This window comes from Harpia harpyja, chromosome 11 (assembly GCF_026419915.1).
Source record: "Harpia harpyja isolate bHarHar1 chromosome 11, bHarHar1 primary haplotype, whole genome shotgun sequence".
Classification (NCBI taxonomy): Eukaryota; Metazoa; Chordata; class Aves; order Accipitriformes; family Accipitridae; genus Harpia; species Harpia harpyja.
Window position 1 is genome coordinate 20,214,979 of NC_068950.1, and position 20,525 is coordinate 20,235,503.

Consider the following 20,525-nt stretch of genomic DNA (forward strand, 5'->3'; position numbering starts at 1 on the left):
TCTGATTTTATACTAAATAAATTATAAGAGTGATACAAATAAGAAAATAGCCAACTTTGGATGAGTATTTTTCAGTACAACTCACTGTCAGGAGGTGATAGTGTCTTCTAAATTGCCAATGTATCCTTAGCATAGAGTAAGATTTAAAACATTCTCTTTGAAATGTTTCAGACTGGGGTAAAAAAAATCATATTTTCCTTACAACGAATGAGACCATGCTCTTATAAATTAAGGAAAAAGGTTGTAAAGAAGAAGCCTTACTGGTTTGTATCTTAGTGCATCTCTGTAGGATCCAAACAGTGCTGCCTGTGCCCGAAGAAAGGCCTTGGCTACTCCATCACCCGTAGCTGTAGACTGCTTTTTCAGTTTATTTTTCAAGGCCGAGACCTGCATGGCAGAGTGGAACAGTTAAATTAACACCTCAGAAATTGGTACAGCGAGGTATGAACCCAATCAGCAGGCAAACCATGGTGTCTACAGGTCAGCCAAAAATTCATCCTCCTCCTTGATAGCTTATCTTTTTAACTGCAAAGAGCACCTGCTGGTCTGTTAATTGAAATGAAAGCAGGGGATGATGGTAGAGTGCTAATGCAAATTGGTTTATGCTCTCTTTTTTTCCCAAGGCCTCTTGACATAAATAAGCTTAATTATTTTACAGTAAGATGCATGTGAGCCCCTTTTCTGCAGATTTTTTTTTTCCTCAATCATGACATGTACCTACTTGTTTTGAATGAAGACAGTTGGATATTTTTTATTTATGCTATGAAGGCTTATTTTTAAGGACTCTTAATGGTCACTTACTATTCAGTTTTAGATTGGTTTGGGTTTTTTTTTTTTTTTTTTTAAGTCAAATTACTATCTTACATCATTTCTCATGCACCATGGGAGTAGCTGCTACCACTGTCAAATAGTTGAAAAAAGTTTGTGTAAATTCAGTGCTACATTACCTTTAGAATTGTCCGCAGAGATAAAACACATGAAAGGGAAAAAAATAAGAACAACACTGAGGAGACAACTGTAGTTGTCCATTTTTATGGACCATTTTTATTTTAGTGCTTGACTTTTTTTTTAAGGAGGTCTGTCTTTTTTTACTTGGCAAATGGCAGTCACCGATTATATACAATTAGAAGAAAAAAAAACCAGAAATTTTAATTTAGATGACCCTTACTTGGAGATACGTTGGAGAAAAAAATCATATAATTCTGGAATTATTACAGTATTCTTTAAAGAGATGTGGAATTACACCCAGTTATAGTCTATACTCTCCTAATTTTCATCATGAGGGACATCTGGAGAAGTAAGTCAACTCCAATTACGTTGAATACATGTTTCTACATCCCTTTGTATTGCAATATATCCAATAAAGCAATATTTAAGTCACTAAATACTATTAAACAGAACATTATAAACACAAACTATCACCAAAACAGCTTTCATTCTTTTAGAAATATATGCAAGAATGAGTATCTTTCTGTTTCTTTATGCAAGCAATCCTGACTGCTCTTGTAGATGATGATTGTAATTGAAGTGTCAACCTAATTAACAACTAAACTTTGAATAATGCTAATGAGAACTGAACATGACATCAGAGAAAAGACCAGCTCTACAGGTGATAAACCTTCACAGTAGTGACATTTTCCAGTGTAAAGTCACAGTTACTGTGATCTGATCAAAGAGAGAGACCCCCATTGGGTCCAATTATAACTATAGTTTTGAAAAAAAAATTACTGAGTTATGATGTTCATAATCTATGCAGAAAGGCCTTTACAGTATAGGTCTTTTCCCCATAGCTGTGATCTTTTCAATTTATATCCAAGCTCCATAGATCTAGATAAAAGTTTAGAGCCTGATTCGTTTAGCCCATGGAAAGCATACACCAAGGCTCATTTACGTTTTTTCCTTATACCCAAAAAGAAAAAAAAAAGTACAAGTCTGAGTACAAAAAACAGTTAAGCAGTTCAAGATTGAAAAAATAAATGCGTGTCTTGGATTGGGGTTTTTTTTTGTTCTGTACTGTATGATTATTTTAGAGTTATTAAAAATAAGGTTTATTTAATTCTGGGGGAAACAAACGTATATATCCTTTGTACAAGGGAAATCTGCCCATCAACATTAGCTCAGTTTCACGAAAACAAAAGCAGTAACATGAGGTCAAAAAAGAATTGTCAACCTTAAAATGTTGTCTGTGTCATGACGGACAAAGCAACTTCTAAATACAAGGGAAGGAAAAGGGAGAAAAATCTCTACGTTCTTTTAGATGTATGTTGTTCTAAATTATACCTTGTGAGTTTGGGGAAATTATGGCAGACGATAAGATAGGGTAAGAGAAGAAAGAGGGTAAAGGTGATGTAGAGCAGAGGAATTATACGACAAAGTGGGGGATGTGAAGGAAAAAGGTATTTTCTGATTTCCTCAGTTCTCGCAGGCCTTATGTACCCTAACATAAATCAATAAACAGGATGCTTTAGGCAAAAACGTGTTAAAAAACTATAGAAAGTAACAAATCTCCTGCTTCGCTGCAGTGTTGGTACATTATTAGTTCAACAATATTAAGACCATCCCAATGGGCTGGCAGCTTGGAGGCGGGTTCTCCAGCACAAAACTGTGTTAAGTCAGATGCACATTTTTGTGCTGCCATTCTGGAGGGAGTTCGAGCCTAAGAAAGGCTACGCTGCAGTTCAAAGAAAGTTCCTCCAACTTCTGTTTCTCTCAGGAGGCAATGCTAAAAGGCAGGAAGAACTCTCTTAGATTATTCTGCAGAAGTACTGGTAGCACAGTGCTCTTAAGAAAAAGCCTGCAGAGATAACGTGGGCCACAGTCCTCATTTCCCAATCTTCACAACTGGAATCCTGCCTGAAGCACACTTGAAGCACCCTTGAGACCTGCCTAGGTTTCCCTCAACCTGAGGTCAGCAAACATGCATGCAGAGGGACAGTGCTTTCTCAGGGTTATCCCACCACATGCATGCAGAGGGACAGTGCTTTCTCAGGGTTATCCCACCACCAAGTGATGGATGGCAAACCCAAGTTGAGCATTTGGGTAGGTTGCCGGCAAATTCTCCCAGTTCCACAGTTTAATCAAAGATAGAGTGATAAAGTAGTTATTACAGTCAATACAGTAGGCATAGATAAGAGACTCGATGCTTTGAACTACTTAGAAGGAATTGGTGCACAGTAGGATTGTGAGTGCTTAAATCCATGAACCTAAAACCTGAAAGGAAGTGTGAGACCCCTTTGGGTGACAATATTAATAGGTCTTAAAATTTCAAAGAAAATACACACCAAGCCAAAAAAATACCAAGCAGCATCTTTATCAAAATTTTTTCCTCATACATGCTTTAATCCCTCTGCCTATCTAGGATTAAGATTTCTCCCCTTCTTTGCATGCCTTAAACAGAAATAGCCTTTTACAAAGTTTAAAAATAAAGAACTGCAAACAAACAAACCACAGGGCTTAGAATGCTATTAAAATTTATTTCTGGAAGACACCAGTGATCCGTTTCAGAAATGGTATTATTAATTTACACCAGAAGCAAACTGTTTTTATCTTCTCATAGCAATGGCTTCTCATAGGAAGGTGACTTCATTGGACTGCTAAACACTACCAATGAAGAGCAATCAGAGCTTCAGGAAGATTTATATCAGTAGAATAGTTTTTTCAGAGATTCAGAAAGTCATGAGATTGATATGTGATTTTGCTTTCATATGTAATTAAGTGTATCTAAAATGTAGAGACATATTGTGTTGGTCATTAAAACAAAAAGTGTCATTTTTAAAAATAGTCACCCCATGTCCTTTCTAAGATTCCTAAAATATAACTATCTGATCAGAAACAAAGCATGATTAATATCTTTTCGATATCCATGTGAGTAGAAGAATAGAACTGCACATAAAGTTAAAAAGTAAATGAATAAAATCATGTAACTATTAATCAAAGCCTTTGTTCCTGCAAAAACTTAAGCACACATATAAATTTAAGCACATATAGAAGTACTCCAAACATTTGTTGCCTGAGAAATGCAGAACCATGCACTGGGGTTCCCAATGACTACCAGATCTCTGAAAAAAAAGACAGCCAGGTATTTCTCTGGTATCAGTGACAGTTGTTATGCTTTAATCTATTTTTTGGTGTTCCCTATCAGATCATGTCACTATAAAAGTCAGCCCACTCTCAACAGCTAGAAAGTGAGAGAAAATGGCAGAGAAGGGAAACAAAACAAACACAACAAAATGGAATCTGATATGATTTAAATCAATATTGTTAATGAAAGGGCTTCTACTTATTTGATATTATCTACACACACAGGATTTTGGCATCTCAGATAGCCCTCCAGCATTTAATCACAAATACTCCTTTAGATGAAAACAACTACTTAAATGCAAATGTTTTCAAAACTAGTTGTACTTTTCAATCTCACATTCTAGCTTCTAAAACTATATCGAGGTTCTACAGAATCTCAACTCTAAGAATTTATTCAAAATAAATAGTTGCCTCATAACACTGCAAACACTGCTGACTGCTCTGAGTTTCTAAAATATATTAGTAATATTTTTGGCTATTTTCTGATGGGAAAACATAGTAAATTATGAGATTTAAATTTTACATAAAATCCTTTTAGTTGCATTGTTACACGTTGACCATAACTTCTTAACAGTACTATTAATCATTGTATTTTCAGAAATAATTTGCACTCCCAGTAATTGTTTTATAAAATAACTTTAATTTTCTATGTGAATTACAGCCCACTTCTCAAATGCTACTTTTAGAACAGTAATGCTCAAAAACCCAATTTACAGTGTTAAAATCCTGTGACTTCAGGAATCTCAAAACTAAAACTCTTAAAAACCCATTTAGATTCTGTATTGCATCATAGTGTGTAGGCACCACACGCTACAAAGGCTACGCATCTTTCAACAGCTCTGTAGATTTTACGGTTAACAATATTTAACTACCTCAGAAGACGCTAAAAGCCTATAAAGCCTACTGTTTTCTGAAGATCATATTTATAAAAGTTCTGCTTAGTCTATGTAGAAGTCAGTAAGACTTGGTTGCTAAAAGTGATGCCCTCAATTCGCCAAGCCTTTTTTGAAAGTGTTCAAATCTGAGCAAAGGAGTAGTCCTTTTGTCAGAGTTAACTGCAAGCAGGTATTGCAGGATCGGGCCCAAAGTTTATTAATTTGTGTCTATGGACTCCACTAATTTATATACATCACAAATGTTCTTTTTCTAATGTGTTACATTATTAAAGTGGTGGTATAAGTATTATTGTATTAGGAAACTGACTCCCACAGAAGTAACTACTTATTTTCTTTTCTTTTTAATTAAAAAATAATAGACAAATTCACAGTGAAATGATGAAATTTAAAAACAAGTGTTCTTGTCAGAAGAGAGGAAAAAGAGGGTTTCCCCCCCCTCTAAGAAAACAAAGGATTCCTGAAAGTCTTGCACTGATTTATTTTTCCAATTTTAAATACCTTAGGAGTAGCGGAACTGCTACTGGCATGGTAGTATTTCTAACAGTCAATAAATCTAAAATATTATGTGTGAATATTGGAATGAAGCCATTAAGAAGATTACAGCATGCAACGCAGCAGAGGGTCCACATGAAAAAAGGACTGGTAATTCAGGACAACTGTGACCACTGACCTTTGCACAGTCAAGACCACTGGTCAGTCTGACAGAATAATAGAGTTCACATGCATAGAAAGTCATCTAGCCTGTAACTGTAATTTAAATGCTTAAGTGAATGATTTAAAAATGCCTTTAAACCTCAGTTAATTTATTATACAGTTTATTAGACATTGCCATATAATAATGTTTTTTCAATCTTAAATTTATCATGAAAAAATTCACAATCAGAGCATTTTAATAGACTTATTACTTATAAATGGGTAAATTATTAAATACCTATGCTGTGAGGACATCATCAGGCTTATTGATCAAGAAAATAATTACTCAATTTCCTTCAGACACAAGAAACAATTTTAGAAAACTCTCTGAAAGTACTGCATTTCTTTTGTTAGGCTGTTAACCAACCCGGAATCATTTTTGAAAGGGATAGTAAGACTAGAGCTTCTTTTATATTTTCAGTTCTTCATTCTATTTTAACACCCTTCAGAGGTACTCATTTCATTTTTTCATCAGAATTTTTACCACCTTTACATGTATGCTTATGAGGTTTATTTATATAGGTTAAAATGCTTCACATATGTAAGTATCTTTGACATTTGTTTTAATGTTTTAAGTCTAACTTACCATTTTGACTCTACACTACTATGTCCTATACTTTTTAACCAAGATGTTAGCAGTTGCACTGCCCCTCATGAATGCAGAAGAAGGACAAGCATTTCATCATTTTATGAGCCAAACACAGACACTGTCTGTGCCTTTTGTTTCCAGGTTTTCCAACTATAATTGTGTATGTTTTCCATTAAATTGTTTTAATTAAAGTGCTTTACAGACTGAAGTAGAGGAAGAGATGGGAATATTAAAATTAAAAGCTTCATTATAAAATCCTCAAATTCTGCAAGTATATTTTGCATAAAACACAGTTGTTCTGTTTTGTTCTATATTAGATACAGAATGAAATATTTTAAGTCTGCTGTATAGTCTGTACATGAGGATAACCTTCATTAACATTAATAATAGTAACATGCATATATCCTGGGGGAGAATTTACTTCTAAAAGTATGAAGATCTGTATCCTTATTTTCTTCATGCTAGCCTACTAATTTAGAAATCATTTTGATATGCATCTGTAAAATACATGAGAAATCCTTCTCATTGCACAAATACCCATTTTTACTGTTCAAAGGACCTCCAGCTACAACTCCAGTATCTTATGGAAAATTATGCCTAATTCTCAATTCTACATCTAGCTATTATTTGACAAGAGGTATGTACCTCCATGACACTATAACCTCAATCTTACTCACTGAATACAAGGTCAGTTAAAATTACTGACACACCAGAAAATGACTCATTTTTTACTTAACTTGTTATACTCTTGAATGATAGAGTACAGTCAAAATTATTGTATATACGTGTGTGTGTGTATACTTCTTCATACACCAAAGTAAAACCACAAAACATCAGAATACTTTTTATACAGTCTTTTACATTTCTGAACTGTAGTTGATACTGAGTCAAAAGAAAGACTGACCAGATGATCTGTAAAAAGTCTAGATTTTAACATCATTAAAATCAAAGGGAACTGACATTAATATAATCATCATGAGTTTGATTTCTATTGTACGAAATATATACAAATTACCAACAAAAACAAAAGCCACTACAGCGCCTTACTTTAAGTCAGTTTGTTTTTATGATTTACAATTTCAGAAAATGTAACTCTTTGATTTCACATTTTGATATAAAATTCTTTGTCTTGACAACCATTTGTGATAGCTTGAGCATCTATAACTAAATAATCAAAACAGTGGTTTCACAATTATATTCTTTTTTTCTCTATTCCCCAATAGAGCTCTATTGGGAAAAACAAGGTAAGTGAATTTTGTGACTATTTAAGATGATATACAGAGTATGTTCCCCTATAGGCAATAAGGAAAAAAAAAAGGAGGGGGACACCCTCTGCAAGATCAAAGTCCAGAAAGAACTGGCACTTAATTTATCATCCTTTACAGACAAAAGACAGTTTTCGTCATTTCAAAAGGATCAGATGTCTTTTATGACAAACTGGGTTTGCAGTTTAATTTACAAATAGAATTCTAAGTAAGCAGTCTTTGCTCTGCCAAAGCAAATGACAAACAGTATAGGTTTTCATTCATGCAGCCCTCAGCAGGATAGAAGAGATTAAAATAAAACTGAAATAATTTAGAGAAAACAAATAAATGTTTCAGAAAGTTGAAGAAGATCAAAGCCTGAATTTTCTGACCCCAACTGTACAAGCATTTCTTATTATATTGACCAGTGCCATCAGATCATTAATTAAAAGGAAAGCACTGGCAGGTGGCAGGGAAGCAGAAGCCGATAATTGGCCCCCTTCTTCTTTTTGCCTTCAAAAACTCTCTCATTCTTTTGCAAGACATGCCACTAGGCAGACAGAAATGCCTACTTTGTAATATAATGATTAAGATGAGATGAAGAGACTCTTGCGTTTAAAGCAGCTATGCCTAATGAATGCAGCTAGCTTCATAATTATGATCCTACTTCTACAATAAGGAATATGATGTTCCATTCAACATCTCCTCAACTGTCACAAAGGTAAAAATCTCAAATATAGGGGTCTACGCTTGGTGCTTTTCACCCCTTATTCCTTTTATAGCAGCTAGCAAAACCAGGCAAAAATAACTACTAGTAATTCAAGCATCTATATAAGAAGGAAAGAATGAAATATCTGTAAGACTCACCACTTCACCAGGTAGGTTGTTCAGGTCATTGAAAGGGGTTTCTAGAGTGTTTGTGTCAACATTTAGCAAAACCACATCTTCCAGTGATCTATTTTTTACTCTCTGTTACGAGGGAAAAAAAAACATAGTGGAAAAGCATTTTACTATGGCATCCTCCCAAAGTATATTTTTATTATAATGTGCTAGATTACAAATGATTTTACAAAGGACAATAGTGGCAAAGACAACATTTTGAGCTTTACATGTACGATTTGTGAATTAGACGCAGGATTCAGAGTAGCTTTTAAAAACACTTCCTCTCCATCAAACAGTAAGGTTGTATTAATAATCTCTGACATATAAGCGTATTCAAGAAATGAATTCTTGAAAACCAAGATTTATACAAAACACAGTTAAATATATTGGAACTATACATATCTTATAACAAAGTTTCATTCTCTCATACTTGTGAAAATCAGATAGGATGCTAATCATATAATCAGATGAAAAACAGAGAAAACTAAGTAATTATTTGCAGATTTACATAAGTCCCAGGCATATGATGTTTACTAGTATTAAAAGAATGGATGAAACAATCTTTCGTCAATGAACTTGACTAGCAGCTAAGAATTAAACAACTTGTTCCTTTCAGGAAAGAATGATAGAACTCTTTTCTATATGGTCCTATAATAATACATAATAGTGTGGTCCAGGAAATAATTCCAGAAGGAATTGAGTGATTTTTTTTTCAGAGCAAGCTGTTCTGTTCCATTATTTTCTGATGGAATAAGGAAAAAGATCCTAGTCAAGATATTACAATCAATGTATCCAGATCATATGAACCTGATTTGAGAAAACAGAAGGCTATGCCTAGAGTTAAGAAGTATACATGATAGAAGGCTCTTTTTGGAAACACAAAAGTGCTAATCGCTCAGAGTGGGGGAGTACCCACCTCATCAGCTTAGCAAATGTGAATTGATCCTTAGAAACTGCTTTAGCAGAAGTGTAAATCAAATAAAGTTCCCAAATCAATTATCTACTCTGCATGATAATCAGACTACAGATGCAGGCTTAATGGTGTCATCAAACAGTTATGGAAAGAGGCACTGCTATTTATGACCCAGCTATTACTTACCGCGCAGATGAGTTCTATTGTTTTGTTGTATGTTCAAATCTGAAAAAGCTACCTCTTGGTTTTTGGCAAAAAAATACTCGTTTTTAAATTAACAGTTAGGAATGTCATGGGATGAATCTTAGACTCAGATTTTCAGAGGGACAGGAACATAAATTATCTGGGAAATCAGAATGGTGCCAAATACTTATTGATGGCAACTCCAAAATAAATTTTAACTGCTCTTATTATTGGGAAAATCTGTTGCCGAACCACTAAAAAAGGCAGGAAAAAAGCTATCATTAAACTATTAAAAAGACACAGAAACAAATCATGATGTAGAGCTTACATGTCTCCATAGAACACTTCAAAAGTAAGATTTCAGAAAGAGACTTTTTTTACTTTGTAAAGCATCCAAAGATTAAATTTTGTAATTCTGTATGTTAAAAAACAGGGATTCTTTCTGAAGTATTTCCATTAAAATTATCATTTATGGCACATACACCTTATGCTTACAAGTACGCAGAAGTGTAGAGTAAACTTACCTCTATTAAGCTTAAGTGGACACCAATTAGGTAAGGCATCGGTGCACTGAAGAAAAACAGTGGAAAAGATCAACTTCTAAGTACCAACTACTACAACATTTTGTGGAACAAAAAATATTTTAAAATTAAAAAATATTCACAATCTTGGCACATACAGTCCTTAGTTAACATTCACTGTTTAAACCTGTAGTTAAATGAACACAGTTGCTACTGAAATTTTGACTAGACAAGGGAGATTTTGTTTTGGTATTTTTTCCTCTGCAGTAAAGACAACCACAAAATAAAGGACACTGTTCCTAACTATGGAAGTATGAGCGAGAAGACACGTACAGCTTGCTAAGCGGCTTGCCATACCTAGTTTCAATAAGCAACCATACTGTATGGCAGAGCTAACCTAGTGGATGTTCCAAAGGTGGTCTGTCTCTAGAACTACAATGGTTCTAAAATTAAAACACTGTTCTGAAGAATATGGTACCAGCTGACATCCCCACACTGTAACGCGAACATCATTAACACCAGTTTTGGTTCTGAATGTGCTTCTGAAACCCTTCCTAGTGACCATTTGGAAGCTGTATAATATCCTATTTAACTCAAGATAGTAAACTTCTCATTTCCAATTTGAGTAAGACAAGGAGCTATATTGTCAAAATAAAACAAATATCCACACAAAGCCCCTGGAGTGAGACCTCCTCCAGTACGCAAGCAAGAAACTGAATTAGTCAGGCTAATTTATCATGGTTTCCTATAATCTTCTGTTTCTTCCTCTAGTGAGTGTGTTCTGGCAACATTGGACCAAGAATATACTCAGTATCCAGCGCTGAAGGGAAAAAACATCCAACAATCATCATCATACTTCTGGGTACTGTGAGATTACTAAAAATATTCACTCCACAGAAGCAAGCAATAGATACACTGGTTTAAGCAACTCAGCAGGAAATGAAATACTAAGGGACCAGAGAGAAAAAAACTGAATAATCTCTGAAAAATAAATGTAAGGTAAGATGACTTATCCAAAGTTTCACAGACAGCTGACGTACAATAATTTCTTCCACTGTACTAATTCAATCACGGATCTGAGCCACTGGCACCGACTGGCAATTGACTTCCTGAAGCCCGGGGAGAGGCTTCACTGCATCAGTTCACATGGACTCATCAATTCGGTCCCAACTCTGGGAGCAAAAGTAGCAATTCTCACCTGCCTGCGACTGCAGCTAGTTTTAGAAAAATCTGTACACACTATGGATTAGCCAATTACTCTCATTAACAATGTCCTACAGGAGAGGATCGATGCAAAAAAAAAAAAAAACAACCAAAAAACCCACGCCAAACAAACAAAAAAAACCCCCCAAAACAAAACCCAGACTGCCTGAGGCCAAAACAAGCTTTCATCATTTTTATGCTATCAAAATAAAGGTTTGCTGAGACTGTAAACTGTCATGGCTTAAGATTTCTAGGCAATGGGGCTTCCAAAAAGGGAAACGGAGACCCCTGTGTCCCCACATATCTTTTTCTTAGCCTAATACTGAAAAATTTTAGTATCTCCTGATGACTTCATCCAAGCTAAGGCCTTATGCCTTTGCGGACTAAACACATTTGGAATCGTAATTCCAAATTACATGGAATCATAACTGGGTGTCACTCCAGAGCAGACACACATTTATATTCAGAGAGAAATCAGACATCTTTAAAACACTCTATAGTTTTAAGAACGCTTTATACTACATAACATATTTAACCAAGCCGACGAGAATGACTGACGTGTAACTGAGGATTCTTCTGCTGAATATGCAGCAAAATAGATCCTCAGGTTCATCACATCAGAGTATCTTAGCGCTACAAATAACGTGAAATGGAGAAACTATGGTGAAAACAAGTGCTATATCATGTATGCATTTTATGCACGCTTGTTTTCTTGTACACTGACACCGTACTAGCAGCTTCACCAGGCCTGTACTGACTTAAATTAGCTGATGATTTGCTCCATTAATAAATCTGTCATTAGAAAGGGTAGCGTGCAGCTCTCTTCTGTAGAACAAAGCAACAGCTACATCATTTCAATTTTGAGAAGTTAACAGAAAAAAAGGTATAAAGCTAATTAGATAAACATCTTGAAAATGCATGAAATAAAAGTCAATTTAATCATTATCAGCAAAGAATGAATTTTATTACTGCTGGATTCTGAAGCCTTAACAGCAGAGTTTTGTAATATGTACATGAAATTGCTTACTATACTACTGGGACCTGCTGTATAGTTTTTCTCTTGTTTATGCATGTTATTACCAAAAATATTATTAATCTACAGCATCATTGCCTAAAATAACTACTGTTATGCAAAACATGCAAATTAACTGGAAAATAATTGTCCTATTCTCACAAAAACAGGCGAGCATATATCCCAATTCAGAAGAGACCAAATCTCATAAAAAGACATGTTGCAATTGTAACTTGAATTTTCTAATTGCATTCTTAACAGAGCATCAGCAGAACAGATGCTTTATCATCCACAGACAAAACTGTCATACATTCTTATATAAGTGACTTAGTGTGCCAAGAAATTACACAGAAATTTGATGAAATTAGCTATCTCCTTTACAAAAATTAATTTTATTCAAATATAATTATTATATCAATGATCAAACTTAATTTGGGGGAAAGCTTTCTTGAAAGCCAGCCACCTACTGGGCTGAGTGCCACAGTATCTTTTTGCTTACTTAAATGTAGAAGAGAAATCAATTCTTAAAACATATTCAGAGAACTCAATTTTTTAGTACCTCCACTGTATTTTCTTCCTCTAGAGCTAAAATGAAAATTACTTTCACTGCCTAATATTTTGCTATCTTTTAGAAGAAATTTATTATCTCTTCTTTTTTGGATGGTTGTTCCAATTCTCACACTGGAGTTCTCAAAATGGAATTCAAGGCTGAGATAAGCTACGGGGGGGGGGGGGGGCAAAACCATCCTGAAGTAAATAAATACACAGTATGTTCACACACTGGACCTTGCAAGTACTCATAACCTGGCCAATCCTCTTGTCATTACAGTTCACACAGATGCTCAGTACCGGTGGGTTTGGACTACTTTAAGAACATCTGTTACATTATGTCTAAAACCAGTCTGTATATCAGGTTGCCTGATAGAACCTAAGAGGCTTTTTGATTAAAAAAGGCAAGTGGAAGAATTTAAATAATTTTTTAATATAGACTTAACTGTTTTACTCAAAGATACACTTTTCTTTTTTTCATGCTCACAAAATGTACCAGCTAGGCAGTTTATGTAATTTATCAAATTCTAACCCCCATAGAATTGTATCATTTATCTTTATGAAATTTTGAAGATATATAGTCCAACTCATAAAAAAAACCCTGTGGATTTCTCTCAAAATACACTAAATGATTAACATGCTAAGAAAAAGTTGCAGAATCAGGGCCTATATTTAAACTAGTAGATCTAAAGGTATTTTATCTTTATTTACAAATGGCCTTTCTCCCTTGGAACGAACAAAATTATCAAACTGATAATCACCTACTTGATTCATTTGACTACCATTTCAGAACAACACTAAGAAAATGAGAGTTCATGGGAGACATCCCTACAAAGTCTAAGTGAAGCAACGACAACATAGTTTCTAGATATGAAAATGCATGTTAAGCTAAAAGGAAAAAAGGCACTTTCATGAAAAGAACTTTGCTCTATCAAAATGACATAAAAAATGAAAATATAAAATAATTTTCTAATTCTTTTTTATTAATTTTAAATTGACATGATCCTCTTGGACTGCCCAGCTAGGTCTGGCCTAGCATAAACTTTGACCTTATGAATTCATCAAGGTTTTCCAACTTGATATATTATATACCTATGAGAAAAACACTTATTTACTGTTAATACACCAAAACATGAGGAAAGCTAAGTATTTTATGTGTTTTTATTACACTATTCCAAACTGTCTCACAAAAGAACCATTCAAACCAGACAAGATCAGAGAGAGAAATGTAAATGTACAAAATCTGAGCTGAAAGGTCTGAATTATAGTTACTGTGGTAAATTCATCATTTGTGCATTTCCTTTCATGAACTTTATGTTTCCATTTGAACATCTCTAAAAAGGGGAAACTTTTTTTTCTCCCCACTCTATTGTACTACTGTGAAAAAGAAAAAGAGATATAAATGAGTTTTACAAGTTTAAGAAACTCCATGCTTCTTTTTAATGAGTAAAAAAAATTCCCAGGTCACGCCATAATGACCTAGAATCTCAACTATTATCATCATCACGAGAAGCTGTGTACAGCGTCTAACATTATTATTTCTGGAAACATTATCTGTGCTTAGGAGGGGAAATAAAAAAACCTTCTAGTATTCAGAATGCACTCTGCAGGGTACAGCTTGAATAAAGGTGTTGATCTACCTTCTGAGAACAGCATTTATGGATGATACTGAAGAAATTACAAAGCTTCTGGCGGTAAGCTCAAGTAATACAAAAACTAAACAAATACATCCAAGTTCTACCCCCACGTTGGTGCGTTTTATCAAAGCTAGGAGGAAAAACAATTAGGACAGAGTTTCTTCAAAAGAAAACTATCGTTAAAGATTAAAGGTTTAGCTATAGTTGAAAGTACAGGGAGGAGTGGGAGAAGAATATTTGATTTCTTTTTAAAAACAATAAATAATATCCACATTAAGTATAGGAACTACTAGAGAAAAAGATATACCATGAGCAAATATTGTAAACTTGAGCAAAAACTATCAGAGAGACTTAAGGAAACATAATGAGAATTTCTTTGAAAACAAGAAGTTCAACAGACTGGGTGGAGTTCAATGGAACATCAATATTTACAGGTTCCAGAAAAGAAATGAAACAAAGCCCAGCAAACATACAAGCATAATTTATTTCTGTGAAGAAAAACATGAATAACAGAAACATAGACTTATGTTGGTAGGCATCAGACTCGGTTTTTATATATAATAATAATTCCTATCTCTTAAATGGCTTTAAATGGTTCATTTTTCCACCACAGATCCATAGGGTCTAGTTAAAGTGAAAGTCTCCAGGGATGGATACTCCTGTTTTAGATGCTTTAATGGAAACTCTCTTTGGTATCTCTGGCACTACTACGAATAAAAGAAAGTAGATCTCTTCTTAGCCTGAAATCTTGAAACACAGGCACATGGAAACATCATCCCTTGAAGGATCAGAAGTGACTCAAAAAGTGATTCTTTCTTGTTCAACTTAAAAATTTGCCAAAACCGCAAAGTCTGTCATGTGAACAGAAACATGTCAGGAGCAGCAGAACTCTTACAATGAAAATTTTGGAAGTACCAAAAGGAGATTTTAAGCTCTTTCAGGAAGGTGTTGGATAGTATCCTGAACCTGGCTGAGTCTAAAATACAAATATTAAATCATTGTATAGACCTAAGGAAAACACTGATGCCTACTCACAGTTGATTCTGGAAAAAACAATCAGTTTTTTTCTGAATGTTTTTACCAGTATCATTTATCTCAAGTTAAAATAGATGTCCAATAAAGGAAAACCGTAACACAGTCACATTTAAATTATTGAATGCATTTTCTAACAGTAATACAGGAACAGTTATAAACATGATTCTAAATGCTGCATTGATAGTAATCAGCACTGTAATTCAAGGTACCAATTCAAACACCATGTAAAGGCATGCTCAAATATCTCTATTCAAGTCATCATTTAAGCATTGGCTTAAGTGCTTTCATAAACTGGATCCTGTATATTTAGTCACTTAAGTAGTTAGTGTTTTCATCAGTTACTTAGAATTACAAGACAGGTAAGAATCTCAGAAACGGGGATAACTGGTTAGCTGTCTTACCAGCAGTAGTCCAGAAGATGTGGAGGAAGCACTGGGATGTAAATGTGTTGCCAATACATTGGATATAACAATGCAGCTGACGCGTGAACACAAGCAGTTAACTAAAAATAAAAACACACACAGAATTGGCAACAAAAAATATGAATAAAAAGAAAATACAAAATCTTAAATTAAATTCTAGACATGCACCCAGCTTTGCTGAGAGGGAAAGCCTCAGGGGAGTTTTTTGGTCCACATTTCTGCTAGTTGGAACAACTGGAATTGACCTGAACCTGCATGAAGCCGCAGAAGAGCACTAACCTCAGCTTAGTGTCACTAACCTGATTTCAAAATTACCTTTAAAAAAAATCTGAAGTGAATATTCCCTGTGATAGCAAAGCAACTTTATTACAATTTTCCAAAACTTCCCTCCCACAGCAGGGACTGACAAGTCTGGCACTAGCATCACCAGAAAATGAAGGACTCCTTGACCAAGAAAGGAGGTGTAACGATCTGCCTGCCATTCAAAATGAACATTCCTGTTTTTCTAAAACAAACAAAAAACCACCACTCCCACCCCCACCCCCCAAAAAAAAAAAAATTATGGAATTGATTAGAAACGTGGTCAAGTTCACCCCTCAAGTGAACAAAATAATCTGCAATATCTAAAGAATTCAAATTTGACCTATCAAATACCACTTTGCTATCAGGGAGTCATTCAAATTTACTTATTTTAATATGCAGTCACAGAGTTACAACAGAATGAGAAAAAATCAAGACTGTGTACAAAGTAAGGCAGCCTATATCCAGCACATAAAACACCACAAACCTCATTAAAATAAATAAATAAATAAATAAAATAAAGGGAATGTCCCATGTAGAAGACACCAAGCTTATGTAAAAGGACAAGACAGTCCTAATCTTTTATATCACAATAAAATTACTGTCTGAGGTTAACTTGATAATAGTGCTGTTTATTAGACATGTACTTTTACAGTAACAAAACAAAGAGCTAAAAATAAAATGTAAATCCTGTCCATACAGCAAGTGCTAAAACATTATGGATTTTACAGGGAAAAACCCCTCTTTGTGGAACAGATCAGCAGTTAAAGCTTTCACATCCCGGCTGTCTTGGACATTTAGACTTGTAAACAAAAATTATGCTGCAATTTTGTACATGTATTTTTACACTAAAAATGAAAAAAAGGAATTATAAGACGATTGCAGCAGAAATCACAGACAATTATAATTTGTGCAGCATAGTTTGCTCAGCACTCGGATTAATATAACACGATTAAATATGGAAAAGAAGAGGGTCTGAAAGCTCCTGAGGGATATCATTAGGGCAAATTGCCAAAGAATGAAACATGAGCCAGTCAGGAGAGTCTGGAAACTGCAGTAGTACCCAGGGACTTGAATGTTCGACAGTTGGAGCTTCAGTAATGTGTGAACTGCAGGTTAAGGTATCAGGAGACTCTGTTCACTGACACACAGAATGTCACTATTGACCAGCGAACTGCCCGAGCCTGACAGCTACACTACAGAAAGCCAAGTATATGATAATTCCGTATTTAAACTCTTCATTTCAGATTAACATCTCGTTTCTTAGCTTTACATCAAACCTCCGCAATTACTCTCATTTTAGACTTACAATAATGGCTGTTTTAATAATTACTGTGTTGTTACTAAGAATTAATTGATTTGGGGGAAGAACTAAATGAGTATCTTATCCCTCTTCTACACAGTGGGATTTATGAGTTTTATTTCCATGTTATCTTTCTCTGTAGTTTAACTAACACTACTGATAATGCAGTCAAGCTCAGCATCATGGTTTTTGCTCTTTTACTCAAAATGGATACGGAATTACTAATTAGTATGTCCACATACTACTGTACATAGCATATAAATTTCAAACCGCAACTACCTATATAAAAATTAGCATTTCATATGTTTCAATTACAGACTGAAATAAAGCTGAGCATACAGTTATACAGGATATCCCCGATGTATACAGCCGCCGCCTCCTCCTCTTAATAGGCATTCTTAAATTATGAATTAAGATGACTATACTATTTGCATGAAGAAATATTTTCCTATCTTATGCATATGTCTGTGTCATATTTTAGTTCTCACTTTAACAGAGGAAGCGGTTAATTCCTTAAGAACATTTGAAGTTTTATTAACTCTTTTGGTTTACAATCTATATTTTGGTGTGGCACTCAGACTGGCCTCTATTTAACATTTTTAATTTTTAAAAAATCTACTAAATTTTAGCATTTCTAGCAGGAAAGGTAAAGATTTGATTACTTACACATGAAGGTTTTGTTGTACTGTTCCTTGCTTTTCTATTTAATAACATCTTAACATAACATCTTATTTAAACATTTCCATCTATGCTGCTGCAGTAGGTTTCCAAACATTTTAGTATGGCATGAATATGTTTTATAGTTTCCTGTTGTATACAGCCTGGAATACAAGCAGCTAAGGGATTCTGCTGCTCTTCAGACTGTGTGACATTTTAATACTGTGCCAACTCTGCCTTTAAGCAAATACTGATAATATAATTATGGATTTCACATTAAAAATGGCACGCTTTCTGGCAAATTCTCTTTTTGCCTTTTTTACTGTTTCAACAGTGACTGCATTTCTCAACTGCATTAGCTATTTAAATAGCTTACCTCTTTAACCAACATATTCACTCTTCTAAATAGAATGGGGACTACTGCAAATCCTGGAACGATGCTGCACGTCTTAAGTAACCAGACAGTTCAAGAGATGTGAAAAGCATTCGGGGACCAGGTAGAGCCTGACTGCTTACATCAGAACTCAGAGGTCTTTAAAGGCAACACTGCATTCGGGGGGTGTCTGATAGCATCTGCGCTTGGGAGCGGAGCCAGCCAGAGCCTCAACAGGCACTCTGCCGAACACTGAAGGAGGAGATGGTAAAGCAGGGGGCACAGCACAAGCTCCTACATGCAGAAATGAGCATCTGTTGCTTGACCAAGTGGTGAGATCTTTTGCAGAAAACAGTTCCTTACACTATTTAGGGAAAAAGGCATTTGTATGGAGCCTGTCTGTTGATTGCTATCTATTCCAAAAGGAATCGTCAAGATCCACCTTTTAAAAAAATTTTGTAAGAGAAATGTCATAAATCAGAAAAATCTCTTTCTCAAGACAGGTAGTCATTATCCTAATTTATCTTTAAGTCATCTTCAAGGCTGTGTACAACCTTACCTATTTTGCCAGGGACAACTGGAAATTACACCAGCTGTGAACTGTGATCCGCTTTACAGATAAGCTTGTATATACAAGGTGAAAGCATCTGTCCAATAAAATTTCCTATATATTTACGTATACACACACATATATCATTGCTCAACTCTTCAGTTTGCTAAAAAATCTTAAATTATTTTGTGCTGCAAAACCTAGTCACTGCAAGTCTAATAGTTTATTACATGTTTTGAGAAAACAAATGATGTTGAGGCATCCTCCTATAGTCCACTGCACTGGAAAAGACCTACCAGAGTTGTGTTTCTATCCAAAATAAAATGGGTGGGCAGTTTTTAAGTAAAGTATTTGCTGAAACCCATTTGTCAATATTGAACAGAACTTTTAGTATTTCTGCTTCCAACAATTTTGATTTTTTTGGACTGTTTTTCTCCATTTCAAAGAACATCTTCTATTTTAAACAACTTTTATTTAAAAAATAAATCTAATTATGGTTTTAAAATTGGTTTAAATAATGTGGGTTTAAGTTACATAAACAATATGAGTCAATTGAACCAGTTAAAAAACGACTTTTAAAAAAAAATTTCAATGTTCAACTCTAATAAATAGACAAATTTAATTTGAAATGCCTAGCATTTTGCATTGGACATGAAAAGAAGTTTACTATCCCATTCTATCAGTAAAGAATTTACTAACACTACCAAGTACAACTGAAAGTTTCAGTCTATTTCTGATCTCTTCTGATAAGACACTGCAGCCAGCATCACCATATAAGTTTTCATCACCCTGCAAGGAAAGTACGTGGTGTTTTCTCCAGAGTTTTGTAGTGAATCTGCTACAATAATTTATCTTTGTCTCCTGAAAACAAAACAAAACAAACAAACAAAAAAGTGCTGGAACTACGTGCCTGGTGATAATACAGTCTCTCCAAATAGAGAGACACCACATTATGAAGTTTGTTAGCAACATTATTGGGTGACGGTAAATTGATCACTGCCAAATCCCCGCAAGACTGAAATAATACACAAATTCTAGAGAATGAGTTGCTTTCCCCCTTATGGCAATAAGCAGCTACTTGGGAAGACTGTTCAAAACCTATGCAGTGCTGAACAGGAACAGTCAGGAAAAGTTTTAGTTCCAGACTTGATCAAAGCAGGTTTACCTGCTCCTGGGAACATTAAGAGTGCAGCTCCTCCCTATCCCTCACGTGGATGCAGTAACTCTGATGTGCATATCTGCTACCCCAATGCTCACTTCTATCAATGAAGCTTTCTACTCTGCATTTCAAAGGGACTAGGCCCAGCCCCCCCTTTTTTTTCTCTAATAACAGTTTTTGCTAAAAAAATAACTGCGACATGTCCAAAGCCATACTACTACGGCTGAAAGATCTTCTGCAGACTCACACATTATGCTTATTTGATACCTATTATTCACATAATTTCAATGAGAAACGTGAAAATAATTACTCTGTATCCTGCAC

General features: G+C 34.8%; 1 protein-coding gene across 6 annotated transcripts in view; it reads right to left on the reverse strand.

Annotated features, from left to right (window-relative positions):
- DENND1B (DENN domain containing 1B) overlaps positions 1 to 20,525 on the reverse strand; it is a 171,236-nt gene that overhangs the window by 47,689 nt on the left and 103,022 nt on the right. For 5 of the 6 annotated variants that reach the window (XM_052800686.1, XM_052800687.1, XM_052800685.1 and 2 more), the window contains 4 exons: positions 15,839 to 15,939; positions 10,005 to 10,050; positions 8,370 to 8,471; positions 262 to 387 (listed from right to left, as the gene is read on the reverse strand). In XM_052800686.1, the coding sequence (XP_052656646.1) occupies positions 262 to 387; positions 8,370 to 8,471; positions 10,005 to 10,050; positions 15,839 to 15,939 (375 nt within the window). The remainder of the gene's footprint in view (positions 1 to 261; positions 388 to 8,369; positions 8,472 to 10,004; positions 10,051 to 15,838; positions 15,940 to 20,525) is intronic. The other variant, XM_052800688.1, reaches the window with a different exon arrangement.